General features: G+C 40.3%; 1 protein-coding gene across 1 annotated transcript in view; it reads left to right on the top strand.

Annotated features, from left to right (window-relative positions):
• SVEP1 (sushi, von Willebrand factor type A, EGF and pentraxin domain containing 1) overlaps nt 1–2,950 on the top strand; it is a 196,835-nt gene extending 193,885 nt beyond the window's left edge. Inside the window, 1 exon segment of the mRNA XM_030293777.1 lies at nt 2,790–2,950. Within this exon segment, the coding sequence (XP_030149637.1) occupies nt 2,790–2,811 (22 nt within the window). The 3' untranslated portion in view covers nt 2,812–2,950.
• Nucleotides 2,951–21,377: the final 18,427 nt, after the last annotated feature.

The raw sequence follows: 21,377 nt of genomic DNA, 5'->3' as shown, positions 1-21,377 counted from the left end.
TTGTTTGTTTGTTTTGTTATTGGGTTGTATAAGCTCTTTATATATTTTGGATGGTGACGTCTTATCAGATATATAATCCCATTCAGTAGGTGGCCTTTTCATTTTGTTTGTTGATGGTTTCATTTGCTGTGAAGAAATTTTTAGTTTGATGTAGTCCCACTTGCTGACTTTTGCTTTTCTTGACTTTGCTTTTGCTGTCAAATCCTCCCAAAAAATCATCACCAAGTTCTATGTTTTCTACTAGGAGTCTTATGGTTTCAGCTCTTATTTTCAAATCTTTAATCCATTTTGAGTTAATTTTTATGTTTGGTATAAGAAAGTGGTCCAATTTCATTCTTTGGCATGTGGCTGTCCAGTTTTCCCAGCACCATTTGTTGAAGAGTTTGTTGTATATCCTTGGCTCCTTTGTCATAAATTAATTGACCATACATGCAAAGGTTTATTTCTGGACTCTTTTTCCTGTCTTTCTGATCTCCATGTCTGATTTTATGGCAATACCATATTGTTTTGATTACTAAACTTTGTAATATAGTTTGAAATGCAAGAGCATGATGCCTCTAGCTTTGTTCTTCTTCCTCAAGGTTTAAACTTTTTTAAACGTCAGGAAATGTCAGACGTACTACTTCATACCACGGATAAAATATTTTCAATATTGTAACATTGTCCTCACAAATGTTGCAATGTTGGAATATTAACAGCTCTATTTTAAGGTTTTCAGTACGTGTCATTGTATTACATCACTTAGATTTGTATTATGTACATTTACTTCTGTCTTAAAGTAATCATTAAAAATAAATGGATAGTTTCATATTCTCTTTAAAAAGTGGGAAATTCAGCTAACTGAAATCATCTCTAATTTTCCCATTTTTTAAAATTTCGTTGTGATTAGAATACAATTCAGCTTGCAAAGGCAAAAACCTATTTAAGTACACACTTTATTAACAACAAGAACAAAAAAAAAAAAAATCAGCCCTGGGCCAATGAATTTCTTCCTATCAAGTGTATGCCATCTCTGCAGAGAGAAAACATAAACTCCAAAGAGCAAATTTGGATTATATATGGATATGTAGAAACTTCCAAGATAAAAATGATGGTTTTACATGAGAGCAGAGTTGAAAGAATTTTAAAAAAATGAGAGTCAAACTGCAATGGATTTCTGGGGGGAAAAAGGAAAAGAAGAGAGAGAGAGAGAGAGAGAGAGAGAGAAAAGATAAAAGGACTAAGAATGACAGTGACTCAAAAAGGAACAGGAAGTATTTCTAAAATTCTTATAATTTTATACTTTCTATTTCAACTCCTTCATCTTGTAGATAAGAAAAGGAAACCCAGAGTTTGTGTGGTTCCCTAACATCAAAATACTCCAGAGGATCTCTTTCTCAACTAGGGGAAGGATAATTATTAGCTTATGTGAAGAAAATGATTAATAAAGAGAACAAAATCTCAATTTTTTAAAGCAAAAGTTTAACGAAGGAATCCAGATGTATATATTCAGCGAAATGAGTTAAGAGGCATATCCCATATACGAGGAGAGGTTCATCTTCAACCCAGAAGATGGGGCAAGTCCCTGCCTCCTTGTACTGTGATCCGTTATGCTAGGAGATGTGTGACAGTCGGGACTCTCTTATTGCAACTCTAGCTAGCTTCACTAAAGAATGGAACATGTCCTCAGGCTAGAAGGACCTTGCACCCAAAGACATGAGGTGGCTGAGCATCAGGAGGACCAGACTGAGGACTTGAAAGCCACCTAAAGCCTGTCCGCCTCTCGTCTCCCCTCCTCTCTCCAGCGTCCGTTCCATCCTGTCTTTTGCTGCAATGGGGTTTTCTCTGCTGCTCAGTTCAGGTGGAGGGACAGCCCTGCTTATAGCCTCCACATTTTACATGTCATCCCACGGTATCCACACAAATAAGGCACTGACCCCGTTTAACAATCCAGAAGAACTGACTACTCCAGATCGATTGAAGGGCCCACGAGGGGTCAGTGAAACTGCGGCCCTAGGTTGAGTTCTGTTGTACTAACTTGAAGGGTCATTTTGTCAAAATCTCTACCTTACTTATGGGTGAAGGGGAGAGGCGGCTGGCAGTTCCCGGAAGAAAGAAAGGTGGAGTATGATTCCCTGAAATGGGGAGAAGAGACAGCTTTTCTGAGAAATCAAAACAGTAAATGTTTCCAAGCAATTTTTTATTTCCTTCTCTCCCACAAGACTGAGTGCCTTGAAGATTGTATCCCTCGGACTTGGTACGGGCACAAAAACTGGTGCTCAGTAGACGCTTCTTCACGGATGGAGCGCCTTCCTGCCATCAGTGACGGCTGGGGGAGAAGCACCCCATGGCAACCATTAAATCCCTCAGCCTCTAACCTCCTCTGCTGATGAAAAAGGCAGACCCCGTATCATTTCCAGTTCGTTCCGTCCTTAAGAAAGAGACCGGGTTTCCTCTGATCTCTGTGTGCATCTTCAGAAAATTGACCCTAAGTAAATGCCGTAAACAAAAACCATCAACTGTTAATGCTTAAGAGACTTCCAGGTTCACAAAGTCCAAGCTCATCATTTTAGAGATAAGAGGATTATCAGACAGGGAATTGGTGAGAGGGATGGGATGAAAACCCGGGTTCTTTTGATTCTCCGATCTTTTCATAAGGTAGCACCTGTTCTCAAGGAACGACCCCCATCCCTACAAACCATGTCACAGATAATGCCCAGGCATCTGAGACTTTCAATGCTGTTGTCATCAGCCCCTAAGCTCTTACGTCTTCAGTTTTTCTGTTGAATCTCTTTGTTTTTTTGTTCCAGGAAAAGGAGGACTGGGTTTTAACCACCGCACAACCAACCAGCTCTCCTAAAAGCAGGATCATCTCTTCCTGGGAGTCCTGGGGATCCTGGAACTTACGCAAAGAAATTCCAACACGGTGCTGGGTCTTGTTCTGTTTAGTAAACTTGTTATTTTGGGTTTACCTTTTTATTTTGTGTTATATTTTGTTATTCGTTGTGACATACTTTGTTACGTGTTTCCATTTTTAAATATGCTTGTATTTTCTATATAAAAATATATTAAATACATGCTGCTCCGCTCACAAACTGTACATACTCTGCTGTCTGTTGGGAAAGTTCCTGCCACACATTTTTATTCCGTTACTTCAAGTGATTTTCCAATTAAAATATATTTTGCTATGAAATAATAGTTTGCTTGATAGTGCCGTTTTGTGAGCTGTCCAGGAAATAATGAAGAGGGTCATGATCTTTCATCTATGCTACTGGCACAGTACAGGATCACAAGCAGTGTACCAAGAAATCCCAATGAAGGAGACCCCTTCCTTCTAGCTCTTTCTTCTTTACAGTATGTGTAACAGTAAAGGTTTCCTTTTATTTAATCAGCAGGTAAGCATTGGACATACTACCCTCCATACAGAATGCTGTCCCGGCTCAGAGGGCAGCCTGGCTAATTCCTTTCCCAGCACTTGTAAAGCCGTAGGCGATCAACTTAGTGGACAGAGGAAGAAAGTATAATGGTCATGGTTCACAAAACAAAGTGCTCCCCTTTCTTCTCGCAGCTGGAATAAGAAGTGCACGAACCGGAAGATTAACAGAGAGCCCACTTGTGGGTCAGAATTCCACAACTCACTGCTTTGGGAGAAAGGAGACAGGAATAGCAGGACAGAGAAAGGGAAGGAAAAATGCAAATGGGAGAAGGTCCCCAAAACTGTGCTCCTGGTCTCACTTGCAAAAAAGAATTGATGCTGCCCAAGGCAGAGCGGACCTGCTCTCAGTCCCCGCTAACTCCATCACCGTGCTTCTGCCGGGATAAAGACTTCCCCAAACTTCTGGGGGGAAAAGACGCCAAACGCTAGGTTTTGTTTAAAATAGGAACAATCACGATCACCTCACTTTCATCCTCTGGGAGAAATGTTCCCAAATAGGCCGTGGGGTGCATTGTAACACTATGAAGAAATGCAGGAATGATGAAAAAGATCTTCATTGTCCTAGTGGTTCTCTTTACTGCCCTGCACGTACCGGCTGTTGACTTCTCCTTATTTCTCCTGACATTTGCTCTCGGCCAATTTTATGTGCTTACAAGCATACCTCTTATTTAGCTTATCACTGTCCCGTCAGCTTCCAAACTATGTTGATCTTCATCATAATCAGAAAACTACAAAATGAAAGCCAAGTAACAAAAAGAAAGAGAGCACCAGAAAATACAATAGGGAAAGCTTCTGCAATTGAAAACAAAACTCACTTCTGAAAGTGTGCCTACTGAGTAGAACTCGTATTGGGTTACTTTGAATAGGTTAAAAAATCCATATTTCACAATAAGTCAAATTATCTGTGTTATGCAGACAGTAATATGAAATAAACCATCATACATATGAGGTTTGCAAATCATATTTCCTAACTAGAAATGTGAGTCACAGAGTAACAACACTAAAAGTAGTTGAAGAATGTTCTTTTTTAAATTTTCTATACTGCATATATTCACAATGAATTCTTAAATTTCTAAAAAGGAAGTGAGAGTGTTTGTCCAGCATGCCAAAACCTATCTGTTCCAGACTAACTATAACCAGTCCTGTAGTGAGGTATTAAATGCTTCCCTTTAAAATCAGCAACAAAGCAAAAAAGCTGTCCCCACTTATCTTGGACATTATTCTGAGTTCTAGCCAAAACAGTAATACATAAATTTATCAAACAAATAAAAGGTATAAAGATGAGAAAATTAATAGTCACAAGTTTTATTTTGGCAGAAGGTGATATACCTTATAAAATGAAAACCCAAAGGCCTGAAAATCCATTAAAAACAGAGTCCAGTAAGCTGAATTGTTACAGATAAATATACAAAAAGAGCTTTCCTGAATATTTATAAAGTAAAAAATATAGTGAAAAAGATCCTATTCACAATATCAGCATATTTATATAAAATATAAATATATTATAATTACATAATTATATAAGATTATATAATCATGACCTGAGCCAAAATCAAGAGTTGGACGTTGAACTGACTGAGCCACCCAGGTGTTCCGGAAATTAAAATACTTTAAAGAAAAATGATGAAAAGGCCCATGTTTACTAAAATTCAAAACACTGAAAAGCTACAGTAAGTATGGGGCCCCTGGGTGGCTCAGTCGGTTAAGCATCCAACTCTTGACTTCAGCTCAGGTCATGATCTCACGATCTGTGAGTTTGAGCCCCACATCAGGCTCTGCGCTGACAGTGTGGATCCTGCTTGGGATTCTCACTCTCTCTCTCATTCTCGCTCTCGCTCTCTTTCTATGCCCCTCCCCTACTCGCACTCTCTCTCAAAATAAATTTTTTAAAAAGCTACAGTAATTCGAATAGTGCATGCTGGATCAAGAGTCACAAAAGCATCTGGGGTACCTGGGTGGCTCAGTTGGTTAAGCACCTGACTCGATGCCAGCTCTGGTCTTGATCAGGGTCCGAAGTTTAGGCCCACACTGGGCTCTGTGCTAGGCATCAAGCCCACTTAAAATTTAAAAAAAAAATACAAAAGCATCAATGTGATAGTTTATATACATAATTTCAAATATTCTACTTAAAAACTCTTAAGTGACCAGTGGAATTTTTGTTGCCAAGTATTAGAAGGAGTGACTGCCCTTAGACAATTGGTAAAATTTAGAGAATCTTTTAATTTGTATTGTCACCACAAACAAAACTAAATTCAGGGTGGATAGGGAAGTGAAACACAATATTAAAACCATAAAAATGGCTTTGGGAATTAATTTTTCTTAACAATTTGAAGGCTTAATAACCTCTCCCAAGCCTAGAAGTCAGAATAATCATGGTAGGAACAATGGGCAGATTTGATAGCATCTGGAAAGTTCTGGTGTCATTTAAAAAATCATAATCAGATTTTTACAACAGACCAAGGAACAGTGTCTTTATTATATCTTTATTATATAAATTGAAGAAGATTTATGAATTCAAGAACTCAGACAACCCACCAAAGAAATGTAGTAAATTCATATACATGTGAGAAAATGTTGGGCCTCACAAATGTGGCATGTACATTCAAACAATAGTGAGAAGCCATTTTTTTTTATTGGATTAGCAGTGACTTATTTTGAATGTTAATAAACAACGTGGGCAAATGTAGGAAATTTTATACATTGTCAGTGAAAATGTAAATCAGTATAATAATTTTAGAAAGCATTTTGACCATATGTATCCTTAAAAGTATTTGTACAGGGGCACCTGCTGTGACTTCAGTGCATTAAGTATCCAACTCTTGATCTTGGCTCAGGTCATGATCTTCCAGTTCAAGAGTTCGAGCCCCCTGTGGGGCTCCTCCTCACTGACAGCATGGAGCCTGCTTAGGATTCTGACTCTCCTTCTCTCTGCCCCTCCCTTGCTCTCACTCACTCGTTCTCTCAAAATAAGTAAATAAACTTACAAATAAGTGTTTCTATACACTTTGAGCTAATATAAAGCACATTTTAGGCATAATTGAGTTGATCATAGCATTATTATTATTGGCTAAAATATGGACGTGGATGAAAGGTTCAACAGTAAGGAATTCTAAACTCTGCTACCTGAAGCTCATTTTGAATCACATATTACATCGCTTTCAAAGCTACGCAGTAACATGGAAAATGCTTGTGGTACAAGGTTAAATTAGGGGGAAAAAAACAAGATATAAAATTTTCCATGCTCATTTGGTTACAAATCTACAAAAGTAATGCATAATAAAAATTCTAAGGAAAATGCCAAGGTCACAGAATTATAACTATTAGAACTTGAATTAAAACTCATAGTGGCGTCTAGTCGGTTAAGAGCCAACTTTGGCTCAGGTCATGACCTTGTGGTCCGTGAGTTTGAGCCCCGTGTCTGGCTCTGTGCTGACAGCTCGGAGCCTGGAGCCTGCTTCGGATTCTGTGTCTCCCTCTCTCTCTGCCCTTCTGCTGCTCGTGCTCTGTCTCTCTCTCTCCCTTAAAAATAGATAAATATTAAAAAAAAAAAAAAAACCCTCAGCTATGTCTGGCCCCAAATGTCTGTGCTCTTTTCACTGTCTTCAAATACTACTTCTTAACTTTAGAATATCTATATGGCAAACATAAAATAATTAACAGCAATAGATAAAAACAAATTCAACAATATATGACAGTCAAATGGAATATGGTTTTGCCACAAGAGTGAAAAAATCGTTCAACCACAGTAAAGTGATTCCTACCCTGTGTCATGGGAACATCAAGTACTAAAAGTCATGTGGTCACTTCAACAGATGTAGGAAAAGCTTTCAGCAAAGTTTAATATCCATTCTCAATAAGAATCTCTAAAACTCAGACTAGAAAGATACTTCTCTACTATAGTAAAGCTTTTCCTTTTTTGGGGTGCCCGGGTGGCTCAGTCGGTTAAGCATCCAACTTTGGCTCAGGTCATGATCTCAGGGTTTGTGGGCTCAAGCCCTGTGTCAGGCTCTGTGCTGACAGCTCAGAGCCTGGAGCCTGCTTCAGATTCTGTGTCTCCCTCTCTCTGCCCTTCCCCTTCTCATGTTCTGTCTCTGCCTCTCTCAAAAATAAATCTAAAAAAATAAAAAGAAAAGTAAATATTTTCTTTTTCAAACTAATATCAATCATGTTTAGTAGAAGCTGACTAGCAAATTAACTGAAGCCAGTGGGTTAGGGTGTGCTATAACCAAATAAATCTTAAGTTCCTATGGCTTCTCAAAAAGGACAAAGGATGTAGCAAAACCAAATGTGGTCAGGAGGAGACAAAAAACAAAGACTGACATTAACCTTGGGAACTTGAAATTATTATGCACAATGAAAGAAACCAGATGCAAAAGGCCGTATATTGTTTGATTCCATTTATGTAAAATGCCCAGAATAGGCAGATCTACAGGGACAGAAGATGCACAAGGAGAGAATGAGGAGTAACTGGTGATGAGTACAAGATTGCTTTGGGGAGTGATGAAATGTTCTGCAATTAGATAGTGGTGATCGTTGCACAACTTTGTGAATAGACTAAAAACCACTGATTTGGACACTTTAAAAATAATTTGAAAATAAAATTTTAAGGAACTCACAAAAGAAATATGTATTTGACTACAAAATATGAAAACTTCTGGAGCGCCTGGGTGGCTCTGTCAGTTACGCGTCCGACTCTTGATTTTGGCTCAGGTCGTGATTTCACGGTTCGTGAGTTAGAGCCCCGCGTTGGGCTCCACACTGGCAGCATGGAGCCTGCTTGAGATTCTCTCTCTCTCCCTCTCTCTCTCTGCCCCTCCCCAGTTCATGCACACGCTCTTGCTTTCTCTCCCAAAATAAATAAACTTCAAAAAATGTGAAAACTTCTCTCACAAGTCAAAAATGACCATAAACAGAGTTTCCAACAAAGCAAAAACATACATGACGAAATAATAATACTCTAAAGTATTAAGACTTAATAAATAGCCCTTAGAAGACATTTTGTTTGGGGCCGAGATAGGCACGAGCAATTCATTAAAGAAGAAATACAGATAGAAAAGGAGCAGCCTCATGAATTATGAAAGAAATGCAAATTAAAATGATGTAAATTTTTGCCTACTAAATTGGTGGCGGTGGTGGTATTTATTTTAGTGATAAATGGAGTTGGCTATTAAATACAGTCATTTCCTTGAACTTCTATAGGGAATGTACCCTGGTACAACCTTTGTCCAAAAAATTGGCAACATGTATTAAAAACTTGAAAAATAGGCATGCATATTTTTTACTTCAGTAATTCCCAGTCTGAGAATTCTGTATATATATATATATATATATATATATATATGACTTAGAGGCAAATATTTATGCACAAAAATATCATGGCATTTTAATATTAAAAATTAGCAACAACTTACATGACTAAAAATCCTGGAATTGGTTATGGAATTCATGGTATATTTATAGTATTAAATACCATGAAGCCATTAAATATTATATTTACAAAGAATTTTAATAACATGAAAAATCATTATGGCATAATGTTCAGTGGAAACAGTATAGGAAATGTGCTTACAGGGGGCACCTGGCTTGCCCCCTCGCTCAGTGGAGCGCAGGACTCTTGATCTCAGGATTGTGAGTTTGAGCCCCACGCTGGGTGTAGAGATTACTTAAAAATCAAAAATCAAAAAATAGCACCAACAAAGTGCTTATAGTATGCTCTCCATTGCCTAATATGCATATGCAGTATGCATAGAAAGAAATAGTATGCCAATCTTTGTTAATAATGATTTTCCCTAAGACATGGAATACTGGGAGATTTTTATCTCTTGTCCAAATTTCCCCTTTATTTCTGACTTTTTTTTTTTTCTACTGAAACACGCAGAGAATTTTTATTTGTCACATATACTTTTGTTTACTTGCAGAACACAGTCACAGATAGACGTGCAGTCCAGGTATTAGTAGGGTTCAAGGATCAACGGCAATGGAACATATTGTCCCAGGACAATGGCTAGAGTTTCTGACTTACTTTCAATGAGAATATATTACTTTTATATTGACAAGTGTACTTTCATATTCATCAGAAGTAATCTTAAATTCATGAAAGGTAATTGATTTAAAGCCCCCCCATTAATGCATGTGTCATCTTTCCATTTGCCCTAATTAGCCTGGGGTATGCATCGGCATGTGTAAGTTGAAAGATCTTGCCTCCATATGGTTTTGTTTAAACACTTCTTTAGGAATCTTTAGAGAAGAATTCACATCAAGGTGATCCTTAGGTTAATAGAAAAATGGAAACTGTTACCAAGAGGAAATACCAATAAATGTTGAGCTACCTTTGTACACAGGAGAAAAATATTTGCTGAGGATCAGATTAAAGGATTTAACAGATTAATTATTGAGACTATCAGTGTATTTTTACAGAATACTCTTGTGCTTTATGCTCTAGAGGAAACCTAAGAGACTGACACAATATTGCAAAGTTGCCTGCCAGGTTACATCAGAATTACCTTCTTATGCTTCCTTAACAACCAACATAGCGACAACAATACTCTTTTTTTTTTTTAAGGGATTACATCTAATTACTCATGATTCCCTCCTAATTCTGACCTTAAGGCAGTGACAGCAACTTCAGACCTTCATTTTTCCCCCTCATTATCTTACAAACCAGCCATCCCAGGTAACCTGGGCCCAACATGTAGACTTGGATGGAACCTGAGTGAAATGGGCCGTTTTGAAAATAATGAAAAGCTGCAAACGTGTTGTAAGGGCTGCACGTCCACATGCTCCTAGCCACGGAAAGCAGCAGGCAAAGCCACTTAAAATATGCGCTCTTCAGGTGGAACGATTCTGGGCTGTTACGTTTTGTGAACAAAGCCATGCTACTTTAAAGAAACCCACACAGAGCTCGGCTGGGTGTCTGTAAGAGTTACAGTACTAACTACCGAGAGATGCGGATCACACCCACCGCTCACAGAAAACATTTTCTGGTGCGTTCCCTCCACCCTCATAAGTCCCGACCTGTCTAATTACACACCTGATCCTCGCCCTTCTGAATCATTGAGATTCCTTCTTTCATTATGTCCACTGGATCTTTGACTTCCCCAGCAGAGTGCTCAAGCTAGTTTATGCTTCTGTAAGTTAAAGTGTGTCCGATCAGCAAAGGTAATAAAGAGGGTGAACTGACAAACTAGAAAAACCTGAAAGAATGGATTCGAGTGAAGACCACAAAAAAGAAGCAAAAACTACATACGTGTTTCTCAATTCTACCACATTCTTCAAAAGAGCTGTTGTTGAGACTCTATGAAGTATATAATCAAAGGGGAAATATTTCCAAACTCTTTTCTGCACACCTTACAGTTTGTATGCTGCTTTGTAATTTAACATGTATTTTGTCCTGCATTGTCTCAAAAGAAGTTATGTGGATGCCTTATGTTAACCAATGGCTGAATAAATGTTTGTGTCCCTCCCTCTTCTCAGCCCCTCCCCAACCCTTCTCAGCTAATTCTGCAAAGGTCTCTCTTGAACCCAAGAAAACTGAGTTACCGAGAAACAATGCCTACAAGATCTAGGAACTACCAGCCAACTCCTGAAGTCCAAGGCTAGGCTTGAGTACTCAGCCACAGCACTTTCTAGACAACAAACCTTAGCTAGAATATGGCTGGCATTTTCAACCCCAAATAAGCTTTGTAACCATGGTAGTTTATTATTACAGCCTATGTTTCTGGCGTTTGGAAAAGAAAATGTTCCTAATCACAAAGCAGCCTTGGTTTTTGTGAGAGTCCCACCAAATAACTCTAGGCTATGTTTAAAGGGCAGCCCAAAATGTTCCATAAGTCATAATTGCCACATTGAGAAGACCTCATGATGAATGGCTTTCAGTTTTCAGAATGCCATGTTGTCATCTCGAGGCCTTTGCCCAAGTCCTTCCCTTTACCTGTGTCACTGTTCTCTACTCCCAGTTCTCACCTAACCCCACCGTGGTAGTCACCATCCCCCACACTGTTTTTTCTACCATTTGTTCTTGAGTTCTGAGATGCTGGTGACTTCGTTGTAAACCCCCTGCCTCTCTCCCAAGGTCAAGTTCATAGGAACAGGGAGAGTGAGTTATGCCCTTTCTCGTTTCAGTATTCCTCCCAGTCAACAATGCCAATGAGTAGAACAGACAAACCAACGTGGATATCCAATATAGAATGAATATACTCTGTGTGAGTGTGTGTGTGTGAGAGTGTGTGCATGTGTGTGTGCATGCGCACGCAAAATACTAAGATTCAGAGGAGAAGCAACAGGTCAGATATATTCAGAAGCTCTCTTAAATACACACACACACACACACACACACACACCATAAGCCTTTTCATTCCTATTAAAATAGTCCATGACGTTGGTCTTAAGCCACTGCCCAGCTTGCTACACTCAAATCTTGGGTAAACCCCAAAATGCAGAAATGGAACCAGAAGCCTGTAACCTTAGTGTCTCAAGAATAGGCTTATACTTTAATAGGATTTTTGCAGCCTAGTTCCTCACCTTGGCACATGCTATTTCACTTCCATCATTACCAGGCATTTGTTTTTCAATTTTCTTAGTGGCTTTGGGGCACCTGGGTGGCTCGGTCAGTTAAGCGTCCAACTTCAGCTCAGGTCATGATCTCATAGTTCGTGGGTTCAAGCCCTACATCGGGCTCTGTGCTGACAGCTCAGAGCCTGGAGCCTGCTTCGGATTCTGTGTCTCCCTCTCTCTCTGCCCCTCCCCTGCTCAATGATCTCTCTCTCTCTCTCTCTGTCTCTCAAAAATGAATAAACGTTAAAAAATTTTTTTTAATTTACTTAGTGGCTTTAACCTTACAAATACAGTTACGTTCTATGTGTGATCTATGAAAACTCATTTTATTTTACTTCTTAACAACCTAAATCGCTCCTCGGAAAGGTTGTGTCTTTGCAAATATGCCAGAATAGAACTGAGAGGGAAAACTGTGCGCGTCTATTCCGCACAAAAGGAGTAAAAGTTCTTCTGTTAAAAGCGTGCTTATTAATAAGGAAAAATTAGACACAGACTGAATATCAGATGAATATGTGGAATTATTGTTGATTTCATTGGTTGGGATAATGGTATTGTCATTAATATTTTAAGTCGTGGTATAATAGATATTCAGACTGAAGTATTTACTAGTGAAACTAAATGGATGCTTGTATATGCTTTTAAATGCTCCAGGAAAAAAAAAAAGTGCGGGTCAGACAGGTGCAGCTAAAGCAAGAACAGCAGCAGAATGTTGATAGCAGCTGAAGCTGGGCAGGGGATACTCAGGGTTCATTATACTGTCCTCTACCTTGGGGTGTGGGTGAAATTTTCCACAACCAAACAATATGTTTACATCACACTTGCTGGCTATTCACTGAAAACCCTTGTGTTTGATATACATCCATGAGCCTTAGAGAAAAGCTATTGCCATTCAATCCACAAATAGGCAAATGCATGGTATCTGGGAAACCCGTGGTCTGAGGTTATAGAACAATAAGGGAAGTCCCTTCTTAAAAAGAAAGTGTAGGGGCGCCTGGGTGGCGCAGTCGGTTAAGCGTCCGACTTCAGCCAGGTCACGATCTCGCGGTCCGTGAGTTCGAGCCCCGCGTCAGGCTCTGGGCTGATGGCTCGGAGCCTGGAGCCTGTTTCCGATTCTGTGTCTCCCTCTCTCTCTGCCCCTCGCCCGTTCATGCTCTGTCTCTCTCTGTCCCAAAAATAAATAAACGTTGAAAAAAAAATTTTTTAAAAAGAAAGTGTAGGGGTGCCTTGGTGGCTCAGTCAGTTAAGTGTCTGACTCTTGATACTGGCTCGGGTTGTGATCTTGTGATTGTGGATTGGGTCCTGCATCTGTCTCTACACTGAGTGTGGAGCCTTGCTTGGAATTCTGTCTCTCCCTCTCTCTCTGCCCTTCCCTGACTTATGCACGTGCATACCCATGATCTCTCTCTCGGTCTCTCTCTCGGTTTCTCTCTCTCTCTCTTTGAAAAATAAATAAAACTTAAAAAAAAAAAAAAAAGAAAATGTAGCTGACTTGCTCTCATAGTCACTTTTTGTATTATGAAAGATCCCTGAACTTAATAGCTTCCTCCTCTGGGCTCCAGGACACTTTGTTCACATATCTTTTAAGGCAGTTTCCTCTTTATGTCATGGCTAGTTTATGTGTCTGAATCTCCGTAATGGCAACATTTCTTTCTTATTTATGGATATAGTCATGAAAAGCACAGGCTCTGGAATTCAACCACCCACATTCAAATCCTGGCCCCTTGCCTTACGGGCCACATCATCTGGACAAGGTGCTTGTCCAAGAGCCTCCCTTTCCTCATCTGCATTATGGAAGCAATAACAGGACCTACTTTGATCGCTGTTGTCGTGAGGATGACAAACACAAAGAAGTAGGCACTCGCACAGTTTACGGAACCAGTCAGTTTTTCTCAGTTGAGTACATTTCCTTGTGAGTCCCATTACTACACTAGCCATCCGTGGGATTGTAGCCCAGGCTGTTTTCTTTTCTAAGCCCATATTCTCTCTAGGCAACTGGACTAGACTGCAGGAAATGTTACAATACCAACAAACGATTCCTTCACAGGAAATACAGGCAACATTAGCTACAGTGCAACATTGCCGATACTCTAGACAGGTAAATGAAACATTCTGTGGATCTTATGGATTTGATGCCTTGATGGCCCCAAATCTCTTCCATTGAAGAAGGAACAACATTGAGATAACTATACGGTCAAGCTCTAGAACTGGAATTGAAGAGCACTCTTATCCTTGGCCCATTGTTATGGCTTGCTCTCAAGTTGCTAAGACAATCAATCCTATACCCTACCACCCAGTGCCTCTGCTACCAACACAGCACAAAGTCTCCTCCACTTAGGTCTACTGGCTTGGTGTTCAGCCTTCTGACCCAGGTATTAGAAAAAGGCCTTGAGGGGCACCTGGGTGGCTCGGTCGGTTAAGCGTCCAACTTCGGCTCAGGTCATGATCTCACGGTCCGTGAATTCGAGCCCCGCGTCGGGCTCTGTGCTGACAGTTCAGAGCCTGGAGCCTGTTTCAGATTCTGTGTCTCCCTCTCTCTCTGCCCCTCCCCTGTTCATGCTCTGTCTCAAAAATAAATAAACGTTAAAAAAAATTAAAAAAAAAAAAAGAAAAAGAAAAAGGCCTTGAGGATTAATAAAGTCTTGGCTGGAGTCACCTGACCACATCCCTAGCTATGATGGTGTCTAGGGAGCAGTTGAAGTTAGACTTTAACACAAACCACAATATTCAAAGAGTTAGGATATTTAATACATTTTATTCATCCAAAATATATTTTTATAAATTATTTTAAGTTTATTTATTTATTTAGAGAGAGAGAGCACAAGCATGGAGGGGCAGAGAAAAGGAAAGACGTAATTCCAAGCAGGCTCTGCACCGTCAGCACTGAGCCTGATGCGGGGCTCAAACTCAAGACCAAGAGTCGGACGCTTAACCAACTGTGCCACCCAAGTGCCCCTACCAAAAATATATTTTTAACATCTCTAAGATGAAAATGCATCTTAGAAATGGCATGGTGTAATATAACTGGCAGTTTAATCGTGTATCTTACCATTGTGGTATCTTAGATTTAATAAGAAGCAATCAAATGACATCTTCAGTGCCTGGCCCTGTATGAATATATTTAACATAAGGAAACTTAGAGTCTTAGGTGAATTGCTGGCCCAAGTCTCTGGAGGTGCTTTCTGGGTCTGTGAAAAGCCTTCTGAGTCTCTTTGTCCTCCCAACCCTGCTGTTGTTAATAAAAAATAAACAGCAAGATAAAGGAAAAACAAATGAGTTCTTTGAAACCCTGAACTTCGATTTGAAAAAGGCTCTTTCCTAAGCTCCATTGTTTTTGTTTGTATGAGTCATTGTGGAATGCCTCTCCAGATCCTGACCATCCCCCTCAATTCTGTTGGTTTTTCCTAATAAGTGAGTGAAGAAAATGGAAAAAAAGGAGTTGGCTAAATCCAACTTCTTTCCCCCTAAAATGCCTCATAACAGAATCATTCCCTTTCACACACGTAAACTACCTTCTCCACCCACCATCAGCCTTGTCATCAAGTTCCCTGGTGAGTCACATAAACACACATTGAAGGGCCTGTCTCTTTGGCAGTGGTATCTGAACTACACCCCCACACCCTGACTTTGTCTTCTGATCGCTGATATGATCCCCTTTCCCTTTTCTCCTGGTGTGCTGATCTTTTGCTTCATAGTCCTCTCTCCTAGGAAGTATGCTTTTTCCCAAATCAGCTTCTTCAGTAACAATCACAACTGGTCATTCCCCTTGATGGCACAGTTTTCTGAATCGTTGTTATAACCAGAAGGGGAAAGGGCCTTGGGAAAGTTAAGGTCCTCAGGGGCCAAGGACTCTCTTGATTTTCAGATTTAAAAAATGGAGCTCAAGGGTGAAGGACTCACCCAGAGTGACACCATTAGGAATAACCGTGAGGAACAGAACCTTGGCCATGACCACTAGCCCTTCCCCCAGGGAATGTGTACCTCTTCCCTCAGTTTAGATTATCTCCACTGCAGCCTCAAGGAGAGCAGATAAATGGTAACACTAAGCAGCTCTCATCCTCTTTGAAATCTTTCCGGATTATAATAAAAGGGTATGAGAAGGTATTGGACATCACTGTCAAAACCCAGAGAGTGGTGGCTTTATAGGTGTAGCAGTGTGGTTGGGAAATGGAGCTTGAAGGCACACCTGCAAATGACTTTATTTAAGATCAAGAGAAAATCAGTTGTCCGCATCAAAGAGTGGAGGATGTATGGAAAGGGTCAAAGCATATCCCAAGCTATATCCTTGACATCTTCACTCAACCAGGTGATAGGTTCTGTCTTTGACCCTTTAATGCCTTCTCCATTGGGGGCTCTTCCCTGGCTGGATTCATTTATCAAACATCTTTTACCGTGAAATTATATGACATTGACGTGAGGATGTATTCTCTTCTTCATGCCGTTGAACATTTTGGCTATCCTCCCTCTTAAGCACAAGCATACACACACAATCTGAAACAGATTCAGTAAAAAATTTTGTCTCAAATAAAAGTGATAAAACTTAACAGACGTAGTAATGAGAGGTGAGGGTGCCTCTAGATGGCCTCTAGCTATCTGGTTCTTTGCTCTCTGTGACAGTGTGAGGCCTCTAGCTCCAGACTTTCATGATGTCCTCTCTTAGATGTTTCCTAAATCAGTGGAGGGAGATACAATCTAAACCTTCCCTTCTTTCATCTCCTCACTCTCCTTTAATTTTTTTTTCCTCCAGAAGTCCCACCTCCTGTCCTCTTTACCAGATACTACCCCCTCCCCAGAAGTTGGCCAGTCTCAAGACTCTTCATATGTATTGTTCATGTCCAGTCTCCAGCTTAGCTGTTTTCTCCTCCATCTTTTAGAGCTGCTGGATATAACAGAAGGGTAGGCTTTTTAGTTTCCAAGTAGAAAGGGAGGAATGTTGATTAAGGACACGATTTCTTTTGCTTTGTTTCTCTCTTTGGGTTGCCCCTGACTACCTGCAAGAGTTAACTCCCTACCAGTAGCACTGACTCAGAAAAAAGATGGTAAATCTGGTCTTGCTCTATCCAGCCAACATAAAAGAAGGAATCTAATGTGTGGCATTAAGCACTGACGCCTCCTCTGAAGGTGCACTGGGTCCACCTTCTCTATTTTTGGAAGCACATGAAATCTGGACTTGACTGTGGCACCTGTATATTCTAGATGTGTTTCCTACTAAGCACCTGTTGCTGTAGTAGAACCTCCAGCTCTCTTCACCTGCATTCTCAACCATTTCTGGAGGGCCTGAGGCTGTCTTACAGTTTTCCCAAATAAGTAACATCTGCCATTCTTTTTCTCTTTGGCTCTGAGACATCTCTGGAATGTACATTGTGAAGTTCTTTCCAGAACTTGTCACCATTTCCCTCCCCACCACTGAGTATTCATGCCCCTAAAGTTGACCTGTGTTTATCACACTGACTTGTGATACTCTACTAATGAGGAAAAGTCTCTTTCCCCACACACCCATTGTAGTAACAGTCTAGCATAGTGGTTGCAAATAGCACTGCTCACATTCCCAACATCCTATGAAGATTGTCTGTGAACTCCAGTTTTGAGACCAAGTTCCCCAGGATTGGCCAATGGACCCTTCTCTGAGACTCTGCTCCCAAATCTTCCTCTCTCTACTTCCAGTTACTCCTAACCTGCTTCTATGCCCTCCCCAATTAGCCAATTAAGTAAAGCCTTGTGTTTTATTGTGAAACCTTCCATTTATGTGGTTTTACATTTTTGAAAGTGATAATATAATCTCCTAGGCATGTCTGCATCTGTTGTGCTCATGTTTTGTCTTTATCTCTTGGGGGAGAGAAAGAGGAAGGCAACTAGGGAGGGGATGAGGGGAGAGGAGTGCACAGTGTTTTACTCAAGCACCAAACTGTTTTCGCATGTCAATGCTGGCTGATTAAATACCAATTCCAGTGCCAAGGGAAGGCGATGACAAGGTGTTTTTGTCCCAGAATTGTTCATTTAGGCAAGGTGGGAATTGCAGACTGTGTGCCTTTTCTACATCATGCAACACATAGAGCATATTGTAGTAGAGTTCTCAAATTAGATCCTGGCATGTGTCCCAATGAGCATTATTGAAAAGAATGACAGTGGGAAAAGTCTAGGGAGTTACAGGTGATTGAGCTACTTACCTGACCATCCAACAGCTTCTAGAAAAATTGACTCACATATGATGAAATCTACCTCTTCTCTGTCCCAAAACACTCCTTGTGTTTGCCATATTATGTGTAGAAAAGCATGGTTTGAGAATTTTTTTGTAACGGGGAAGGGAGGAAGAAAGGAAGGGAGGGAGGGAAGAGAAAGAGAAGGTGGTCCAATGAAAGAGCTATATACTCCAAATCCTCTACGTGAGTTGTTTTGCTTCTATAACAAAATCGAATTATCAAAACCCAAAAGAGGATTTGGCCTAAACAGACCAACGAGAAGCTCCATGTCATAAATTTAAGACCTAGGTTCTACTTAATATCTAAATGGCCTTACTGTTCATTCATCTGTATGCCTCAGTATAGGTGCCCAGTGACTGTTTGCTTGGTCTCAGAAGAATGGCAGTAGCAATCCCATGGATTTGTGGGGCACTTCAAAGCTTTCAAAGCCAGTTTCCATATATAATCTCATTTAATCCTCACAACAACTCCGTGAGGTAGGCAGGCCGGGTCATCTGAGCCCCATTTTATAGATCAGCAGTTCTCAAACTGCTTAGGTTTGGAGCAATCAGAGATCATGATCATGGTACCCTTTGAAGAACATTGTGAACTACTGACATTTTAAATTACATGGCAACTAATTATATATTCTGGGGAAGGCAATGTCCAACTATAGGTCAGGTAGAAGCTATGTGTGGGCTTTGGGAGAGGAGGTGATTAGAGCCAGGACATGGTTAGGTGAGGGTAGAAGCAGAGTGGAGCCTGAGGAAAAAGCTCTACAGAGGTGATCTGAAGGCTTTTAAAAAAGGGATCAAATTCAAGGAGCAAGATAAGTAGACTAAACTAGGCAAAGCAAGAGGCTCAGATTAACAGAAATTATGATGATACAGAGAAAGTGTGAGAAGGTCGGATAGTTGGACCACAAACAGGGCTGGGGTCCGTGAGTTCCTGCTGATTTCATGATCATCAAGTAAGGAACTGAAATTAGCCAAAAATTTGGAACCAAAATGCTGAAGTTCGGTCAGTGTCAGTGATCTTTTACCCTGATGAGATGGTCTGGACCATCCTTGAGGACTTTTCTCTAAGACCTAGGTGTAGCATAAAATCAGTTTGACCCTTTTCCTGCTTTTACATAAATTGATGATAGAGATCTCTGGTGCAAAGGGCCCACAGAAGAACTCATCCTGCATGGGACTTGGGGAGAGGGGAGGGACGTTAAGACCACCAGTAGGTCAGAGCACATGAACAGTAACCACAATTGGACTTCTCCTTAAGGATTGGTGGACCAGAAAAAAGCCACAGGAATGTTTGGATTCCCCTTAGAAGTTATTGTACAGAAAAATGGACAGAGGCTCTTGGGGGTTACTTATCATGAATTAAGTGAGAAAAGGGTTTGCAGCAGTCCACACAGTAGGACAGAAATGTTCCTATTTTCATCAGTGGTATTACTATTTCTTCAAGGTATAAGGCTCAGAACGGTGGCATTCTCTCTTTCCTGTCCTTTATATACCTAGAGTATATGGAAACTTGACAGATATTTGTTGAGTGGGCACCATGGTTTCTGTCTTACATGTGAAGAAATCATTGCCTTCTGCTACACTGCCACTCTTGAAAATTCCTCATGTTGGGGTGCCTGGGTGGCTCAGCTGGTTGAGCGTCTGGCTTTGGCTCAGATCATGATCTCACAGTTTGTGGGTTCGAGCCCCGCGTCGGGCTCTGTGTTGACAGCTTGGAGCCTGGAGCCTGCTTCGGATGCTGTGTCTCCCTCTCTCTCTGCTCCTCCCCCGTTCATGCTCTGTCTCTCTCTCTCCTTCAAAAATAAATAAAAGCATTAAAAAAAAAAGAAAAAGAAAATTCCTCATTCTATCACTGATGAATTTCTAGAATTCCCAGCATGCATCTCTGAATCCAGTGTCTCTGCCTCTAGCCCATAGAGCATTATCATACTAATGGCTTTTCCTCATCATTGTCCCTGCTCAAGAACCCTCAAGACCCCTTCTTGGTTGCTTATTAAACTCAAAGTTCTCTCTTTGAAGGCCCTCCATATTCTGACCCCAGTTTACTTATCCAACCTTAGTTTTCTTATACATCATCTCAAATCTGCACTGCACAGGGGGATTTAATGTTCAAATATTTAACTTTCATACAGCTGGTATCTCCATATGTCATAAACTAATACTCTGTTGTCTTTCATGTGCCAAACGTTTTTTAAAATTTATTTTAAAGAGAGAGCGCGCTAGTGGGAAAGGGGGCAGAAGCAGAGAGCGAGAATCCCTTTTTTTAAAAGATTTTTTAATAGTTTATTTTATTTATTTATTTATTTGGGTGGGGGAGGGGCAGAGAGAGAATCCCAAGCAGACCTCCAGCTGTCAGCACTGAGACTGTAATGGGGCTCAAATTCACAAACCATGAGATCATGACCTGAGCCAAAATCAAGAGTCAGAGGCTTAACCAACTGAGCCACCCAGGTACCCTGAGACAGAATCTTGATGTGGGGCTTGATCCCACGACCCTGGGATTATGACGCAAATTGAAATTAAGAGTCAGAGGCTCAACTGACTGAGCTACCCAGGCGCCCTGCAAAACTATTTTTTATTATATCTTTACCAGCATTTATATTTTTTTTCAGAGCTAAGAAAAGTTTTCAATGAGCAAATAATCATATTAGCTTCTATACTTTCATTAAATGTGTAATAAATAGATGTGAGTCTGAGGCAAGAGTAAACACACGAACCACTGCAGGGAAAAATACTTAACATGCTTTATTAGATATGACTTCAGTAGGTTGTATAGGAAACATCACAAGACAATGGAGAAAAATTGATAGACATTCAGTAAATTGACTCTAGAGAAATGTGTGTATATCCTCATCTCTTTCCATAACAACAAATAGTGAAAGAAAGATTAAAATGTACATGGACACAACAGAGTGTATACATAATATTTTATTTGCTGAGAGATGGGTACATCTTTTATCCTTTATGTTGTTAAAAAGAAAACCATAGGCCCAAAATGGCATCACTTAGATTAAGGTCCCACATCAGTAAACCAAGACTTAATACTTAACCTAACTGCAATTTCAAACCCCCAGAAATGTAACCTTTCACCAGTCAGGAATTTCCTGGTCAGTACCAATAAAGTAATCTATCACGAAGGCCCTCTTTTTTCCCCAAAGGAGGATAAGGTAATCCACCTACTAAAGCCCTTTTGTCCCCAGGTGAACATTACTTCAC

Source organism: Lynx canadensis, chromosome D4 (assembly GCF_007474595.2).
Source record: "Lynx canadensis isolate LIC74 chromosome D4, mLynCan4.pri.v2, whole genome shotgun sequence".
Taxonomy (NCBI): Eukaryota; Metazoa; Chordata; class Mammalia; order Carnivora; family Felidae; genus Lynx; species Lynx canadensis.
The sequence above is the reverse complement of the archived record's forward strand: the minus strand, read 5'-3'. Positions and strand labels throughout refer to the sequence as shown.